General features: G+C 30.8%; 1 protein-coding gene across 3 annotated transcripts; it reads left to right on the forward strand.

Moving 5' to 3' along the window:
• LOC107643152 (pentatricopeptide repeat-containing protein At1g71490) lies at window positions 709–3,960 on the forward strand. Of its 3 annotated transcripts, XM_021123207.1 has the most exons (3): window positions 709–893; window positions 1,452–1,673; window positions 1,766–3,960. In XM_021123207.1, exons 2-3 carry the CDS (start codon window positions 1,589–1,591, stop codon window positions 3,808–3,810), a joined length of 2,130 nt encoding a protein of 709 aa, XP_020978866.1. In that variant the 5' UTR covers window positions 709–893; window positions 1,452–1,588; the 3' UTR covers window positions 3,811–3,960. The 3 variants fall into 3 exon arrangements, with proteins under 3 accessions (XP_020978866.1, XP_016202213.1, XP_020978865.1); XM_016346727.2 differs by having other exon boundaries at window positions 1,452–3,960; XM_021123206.1 differs by having other exon boundaries at window positions 709–878; window positions 1,452–3,960.

Raw genomic sequence — 7,752 nt, forward strand, 5'->3', positions numbered from 1 at the left:
GTCAGTATAAATTATAAAATAATTTTATATTTGTATTCAATTATATAACATCATATCAGTCAAAATAATTACCTTTCACATTTAATGCGTAAATAGTCATATAAAAGAATAAATATGATTGAACACTATATAAAATGCTTTACACTATCGGTGCATCAAAATTAAACTCAATAAAAATATCATTTTTCTTTATTTTATTAGCTACTTTGCTGGAATGCACAAATATTAATTAAGTAATGTTATATTATTATATTTTTAGATTTCATTTAGTTTTATTTATATTTTGGTTTAATTACTCGATCGGTTCCTATAGTTTTACTAAATTTTTAATTAGGTCTTTATACTTTTTTTTCTTTTCGATTGAGTCCTTATACCATATTAGATTTTGTAATTAAGTTCCTGCTGTGATAAAAACGTTAGAATTAACGAATATTCATTAAACAAAACGAATATGCCTAACATTTAACTGAATATTCTGTCTAATTTAACAGAATATTCTGTGAATTTCAATATTTTTATCACGGTAGAGATTTTGTTAAAAAATATGATATGATATAGGGATTCAATTAAAAAGAAAAAATGTATCGAGACCTAATTAAAAATTTAGTAAAACTATAAAAATTATTAGAGTAATTAATTTTTTTTTTTTATCTTAATTGGGCCTTAGAACAAGACCAGACACTATCAAAAAGTGAGACTAGTCCAGCAACCCCTTTCCGACCAAAAACGTAAACATAAAAACAAAGACCAACAACCCTGGTCCTCACTCCTTTGTCTCGCCTTGCCGTCGCCGGAGTCTCGCCCTTCACCGTGAGCTGCTGACGGAGTCAGGGTCATGATGCCGCTGCCGCCACATATTTCCCTCGCCGTTGCTTAAGGTCTGCATTCTACAGGTACCCATTAACTCTGGTTCTGTGTTTGCTTGTTCATTCCATTAATGGTGGGCACGTTAACATCATGCCGCCATTTAAACTTTGTCACGATGGTTATCTCCTGTTAACTCATTCAAATCTACTATGCATGATAATGCTCCAAGGAGTGACTTATACAACTCCTTGGTGTTTCGGATTTAAGATGTTTGTCACCTTTTTGCTTATGTGCAGGATAAAAGGTTGAGAAGATTCATGTATTGTTGTTTTGAATTTGGGTTGGAATTAGATGTGTTTGTGGGGAGTGTTTTTGTTAGTACTTACTTGAAATTTGCGTTGGTGGTGGACGCACATGAGGTGTTTGAGGAATTGCCTGTTAGTGATTTTGTTCTTTTGAACTCAATGCTTTAGGGTGGTTGTAATTTAGATTGTCGTCCCAAAAACTATGAAGTCTCTTTCTAATAGTTTGGTTGCATTTTAGTTTTGAATTATGAAAGATTACTATTTACCATTTAGGAGTCACTATTTACTATCCCTTTACGATTCTGTGACTTGCAATTTTCCATTTGTCTTCCATTTCAGGTAAAATCTACGACATCTCACTTCTCCAACAGCACTGCATCTTCCACACTTGGGTACTCCCTCCATATTCGCAACTTAAAATTATTGAGCTCCACGACCCTATTACAGAATCAAATCCATCAAATGTTGTTCAAGACATGTGCTTGCTCCTTATTGGCCATGACAGTTTATGCCATCTTCTACAACTATACCCACAAAACTCTTACTCTCACGAGTTCAGAGGTTCCTACCCAAATCATGGAAACAACCCACCAAACAGTTTGACAAACACTATGCCTTCACTAATGCATCTATGGTTGGTGTTCTTGTTGCAGCTCTCAAGGACTTCGTCAACCAAGCCAACTTGTCTAACGCATTCAAAACCTTCTTTCAAATACAGCAACATGCAGCACCATCACCTTCTACTGCTTCTTCTTCCTATATCTTGTTACACCCCATTAGTTCTCTTCTCTTGGGTTGCACTAACCTTAAATCATTGCCACAGGGTAAGCAGCTTCATACCCAAGTCATTTCATTGGGTCTTGATCAACACCCTGTTTTGGTTTCAAGGCTCACTAATTTTTACACTAGTTTCACTCTCCTTGCTGATGCTAATGTTGTTGTTGAGAGCTCCACTAGGTTGGATCCATTGCCTTGGAATATGGTTATATCTTCCTATGTTAGAAATGGGCTCTTTATGGAGAGTCTTTCTGCGTATAAGAAAATGGTGAATAAGAGGATTGAACCTGACGATTTCACTTACCCTTCTGTTCTAAAGGCTTGTGGGGAATTGTTAGATTTTGCTATTGGTGTGGAGGTTCATAAGTCTATTGAGGCTAGCTCAATTGGGTGGAGCTTGTTTGTGCACAATGCATTGGTCTCTATGTATGGTAGGTTTGGGGAATTGAAGGTTGCTCGCCAAATATTCGATAAAATGCACCATAGGGATGATGTTTCTTGGAACACTATGATCAATTGTTATGCTTCAAGGGGGATGTGGGAGGAAGCATTTTGGCTATTTGGATGCATGCAAGAGGAGGGTGTTGAAATGAATGTGATCATTTGGAATACCATTGCTGGAGGGTGCTTGCATTCAGGAAATTTTAGTGGGGCACTTCAGATGCTTTCTCAGATGAGAACTAAAATTCATTTGGACAATGTTGCGGTGGTTGTTGGATTGAATGCATGTTCCCACATTGGAGCCCTTAAATTGGGAAAGGAGATTCATGGTCATGCTGTAAGGACATGCTTAGATGCATTTGAAAACGTAAGAAATGCATTAATCACAATGTATTCCAGGTGTAGTGACCTCAGGCATGCATATATAATGTTCCACAGAATGGAAGACAAGGGTTTAGTTACTTGGAATGCGATGCTTTCTGGATATGCACACATGGATCGATCTGAGGAAGTCTCACTCCTTTTCCGAGAAATGTTACACAAGGGTGTTGAACCAAATTTTGTAACCATTGCAAGTGTTCTTCCCCTTTGTGCTCGCATAGCTAATCTGCAACATGGCAGGGAGTTTCATGGCTACATCATGAAGCGTGAAGAGTTTGATAAGTATTTATTATTGTGGAACGCTCTGGTGGACATGTATGCGAGGTCTGGCAAAGTCTTAGAAGCCAGAAGAGTGTTTGATTTGCTGAGTACAAGAGATGAAGTCACATATACTTCCATGATCTTGGGGTACGGTATGAAGGGAGAAGGACAAACTGCTCTAAAACTATTTGAAGAGATGTGCAAGTTGAATATTAAACCAGACCATGTAACAATGGTTGCAGTTTTAACAGCTTGCAGCCATTCTGGTCTTGTATCTCAGGGTCAGTTACTCTTTAAACAGATGATAGATGTTAATGGGATGATGCCGCGCATCGAGCACTTTGCTTGCATGGTTGATCTCTATGGAAGGGCTGGCCATCTGAACAAAGCAAGGGATGTTATTATTGGGATGCCATGCAAGCCAACTTCCGCAATGTGGGCAACACTCATTGGAGCTTGTCGAACCCATGGAAACACAATGATGGGGGAATGGGCTGCAGGAAAATTGATGGAAATGAAATCTGATCACTCAGGTTATTATGTGTTGATTGCGAATATGTATGCGGACGCTGGTTGTTGGAGCAAGCTTGCAGAAGTGAGGAGTTACATGAAGAACATGGGTGTGAGAAAGGCACCAGGCTGTGCTTGGGTTGATGTTGGCAATGAGTTTTCTCCATTTGTGGTGGGAGACACTTCCAACCCTCATGCTTATGAGATCTACCCCTTAATAGATGGACTCAATGAAGTGATGAAAGATGCTGATTATGTAAGTAATGAGGAGATTGTTTCATCCGAGGAAGATTTTGAAGAGTTGAATGTTGTAGGAAGTGTATACTAAATTATATAGATTGATATTCTTGTATTTTTAACCCAAGCAATGTTTTAATGCATCGCTTAAAGTTTCTGAAAATTTGTTTAACAAGTTGTATATTCCAAGAAGATTAGAAAAAAAAAAATGAAGAATGATTAAACTCTTTCATGGATGGAAGCTTTATTGAGAGTTCTTATTTTTAGAATTGTCATTCTTATATTATGAATTATACATTTTTTTTAGTTTTCTTCTGAGAATTTGCAGCGTCAGATAATATAAAAACTGAATTTTGCGACCCAATAAAAAGTAGTTGATTAATTAAATGTAATAATACATATGGTTTGCCAAAATTTTCATAATCCTTTTCTTTTATTATATTTGGTCTTGAATCTTCTTAGGTGAGTATTGGGAGACTATGTCATTTGAACTATATAATTCATTGATAAGTTGGTCATAACTCATAATAAAAAAGAGCATAAATAAAATAAAAATCATTGGAAAAAAAAAAGTCTATTTGATGTTCTGTCAAAACTATATAGTATGTACTCCACCAAAACAAACTATATAGCTTGTTAATTAAATGTTTTGATTCTGTTTTGTTAGGTAAATTAGTTATAGTTTTGTTATAACAATCTTTATGTATGGATGTGAATAATTACTAGGTTTTACTTATAATTTGTAAGATGATATAGAAATGCATTGGTTTTTTTTTTTTTTTAAGTTTTAACCAAAATATTTCAAATTTTAACTCAACAATCTATTAAAAAAATTGGCTCAAAGTTGATATTTTAGCCCAAAAATAATTTTTTTTTAGTTTTTTGGTAAAAAATTGCCTATTTAAATACAACATAAAAAAATAAAAAATAAATATAGCTGGTTTACATCATTTAGCTTTAACATTTTTTTTTTCTTAAATAAGTCAGACTTTTAAGAAAAAAAATGTTAAAAAAAAGGGGAGGGGGGGAGCTCGCTCTTGACTAAGTCATTGCTATCAAAACTAAAGTCATTCATTTTGCACTATTAAGAACATTAATAACTATTAAATTGTTTTGCACTATTAAGTATAAGAGGAGTGCTAGGTAGCCAAAGAATAATTATAATATAGAAATATCATGTAAAAATTTTCATTCTCTTGATAAGCATGTGATATATATTTCTTTATCATTTAAGGGTCTGTTTGGGAAACTTCAAAAGCTATTTTTTTTAGCTTTTAACTTATAAAAAGTTACATTAATAGTGTTTGGTACAATTTTTTAGATAAACTTTTAACTTTTCAAAAAGTTACTTAAGAACTTTTGAAGAAGTTAAAAAATGTGACTTTTTCTATTTTCAAAAGCTATTTTATCACTCTTATTTAATGCACAACTTTAAAACAAGAACTTCTACAATAACTTTCCAAACACAAAATAATTTATTTAAAAATTATTATTAATAAAAGTCCTTATATTTTAAGCTCATTTTTCAAAAGAACTTATTTAAAAAGTTTAGCCAAACTGGCCCTTGTTCTCCTTATCACCTATCATTTTGCTGCATATTTAGAGTTATTAATATTCTTTCCAAAATTAATGTCAGTTCCTCCCAAATCAAATTCCTAACATCTCTCAATCACATTATTATCCATTAAAATACAATAATTCTTTGCAAAAATTATGGAAGTTAAATTAAAAATTTTTAACAACTTCTACTATATAATTTATATTTTAAATATAGACTATTAAGAAATAAAAAATAAAATATAAAATATAAACAAAAATTAAAAAATAATATTAAATAAAAATATTAAAATAATTAAAATCATGACCTATTAGTACACATATGAGATCATTTGAAAAATACAATAAGATATATAGTTTAAAATTTGATAACATTGATTATAAAAATTTATTAATTATAGACATCATATGTATGAAATTATGAATATTATGAGTACAGAATTATGGATGTTATTAATATGAAGTTATGGATGTTATGTGTATGAATTTATGGATGTTATGAGTAAATTTATCAATTGAATAAATTAATTTAAGAATTTGACGTTTTTTAAACTCAATTATGATAAAAATTTAAAAACATTTGTGTTAATTTTATAGTTACTTAAGCAATAACTAAAAAATGATATGTGTATGGATGTAATATCTAATAAACATGAATTTAATTTTTAGATGTTAGTTGTATGTAAGTATGGATGTTAAGTATATAAACGTATGAATGTTATGTGTATGAACTTAGTTAATACAATATAATTATAAACGAACATAAAAACACAAAAAAAAAAATTAATCAGTTTATTACCATACCTCATCAAAGCTAGTGGAGTTTTTCATATTCTTGAATATTGATTGACAACAACCTCGTCGAGTGAGTCCATCTGTTGTTCACATTCTTCAGCATTTTCTACCATAGGTACTGTATTAAGGTAGAATTCAAATGACATACTATTTGTAATGTAATGATAAAGATAATTTCTTGTAAAATTCTTTAACCTATTCTAATTGTGCTTGTAATGGTATTAGAGTTGTGAATTTTGAATGAAAATAATTGAATTAACGGAAATAAAATTATATTAGGGTAGTTTTTAGATTTTGTATTTCTCCATTGAATGATGATAAATGACTTAACAAAAATAGAAAATTAATTACAATAAAGAACAAAAATGATAATAATAATAATAATAATAATAATAATAATAATAATAATAATAATAATAATAATATAAAATAATGTAAATGAAGTATATTATAAAAAGTTTTAGCTAATTATAGCTGAAACTTTTTTATTACCAAATTTTTTTATAAGCATAAATGCCTCTAATTAAGAACATTAATTTTTTCATATTCTTTTATTAGTATTTCATGAAACTAAAAATCTTTGCTTGAGAATGTCAACTTAAAATTATCAAATGATGTTACTTTAATTCAGAAAAGTTAATTACGTATCTGTATAAAAAATCTAAGAATAAAAATATTATTTTAGCTTATTCAGTTACATAACTGCAAGAGAGTATATAGGAATTCCAATATGATTGATGGCAAATCCATCACTTCCTTCTCTTAGAGTGTGTTTGTTTGAGGTGAAAATGGGAGGAAGAAAAAAGGAGAGAAAAAATAAGAAGAAAAATAGTTATTTTCTTTTGTTTGGTTGAGGAAAGAAATAGGAGAGGAAAAAAATAGATGGAAAAATATTGGCGAGATCTACCAATTTTTTTCCCTCCAACAATAAAAAGAAAATAAAGAGAAAACTAAATCTATCTCTCTATTTCCAATATTACCCCTTTACTTTTTTCTATATAATTTATAATATAAGAATAAAATTGTCTTTTTATAATATTTCTTTCCTTCTTATTTTTCTTTCATCCAAATACATCTAAAAAAATAAAAATTCACTCAATTTCTTTTCTTTTCTTTCTTTCCTCTCTATTTCTACCAAACATAGCCTTAATGAATATATGTTGTCACTTGTAAGTCGTAATGAAATGTTTGAACTGCTTTCATTTGTTTCCTTTTACAAATTCAAGGTTTCTTGTAGGACTTTAGAACTCTAAAAATCGCTGAAAAATAGTTCTTAACCTAGTGCTTTTTTGTTTGTTTCACTTCCACTCTTGTCATTTCTATTGTTGGTGGTAGATTTTTTTCTATTGAAGAACCTGCTGTCACGTCCTCTTGATCGCCGGATTATGTGGAGATGGTACAATTTATGCATATATGGCTGTAAGACAAATAACTATGATAATTTTGTCTGTGGTAGGGGAACGATTGAGAGAGTGAGAGAAAGAAAGAAAGCAAAACAGAATTTCGATTAAAATGGTTAATATCAAATTGCTCAATGCACCAAATTAGCATATATTAATACAGCTGAAACATTACTTTTTCTAATATAAATAATAAAAAAAATCCTATATATATATGGCCAGGTCTCTGGTGACTATACTGGTGGCTAATATTTGACTTGCCAATAAAAAAATACTATGTA

The sequence above is a fragment of the Arachis ipaensis genome, chromosome B05 (assembly GCF_000816755.2).
Source record: "Arachis ipaensis cultivar K30076 chromosome B05, Araip1.1, whole genome shotgun sequence".
Classification (NCBI taxonomy): Eukaryota; Viridiplantae; Streptophyta; class Magnoliopsida; order Fabales; family Fabaceae; genus Arachis; species Arachis ipaensis.

What these genes read in the sequence shown, in the direction of transcription:
- LOC107643152 (XM_016346727.2), top strand. Translation starts at nt 1,621, where the DNA reads ATGCCATCTTCTACAACTATACCCACAAAACTCTTACTCTCACGAGTT.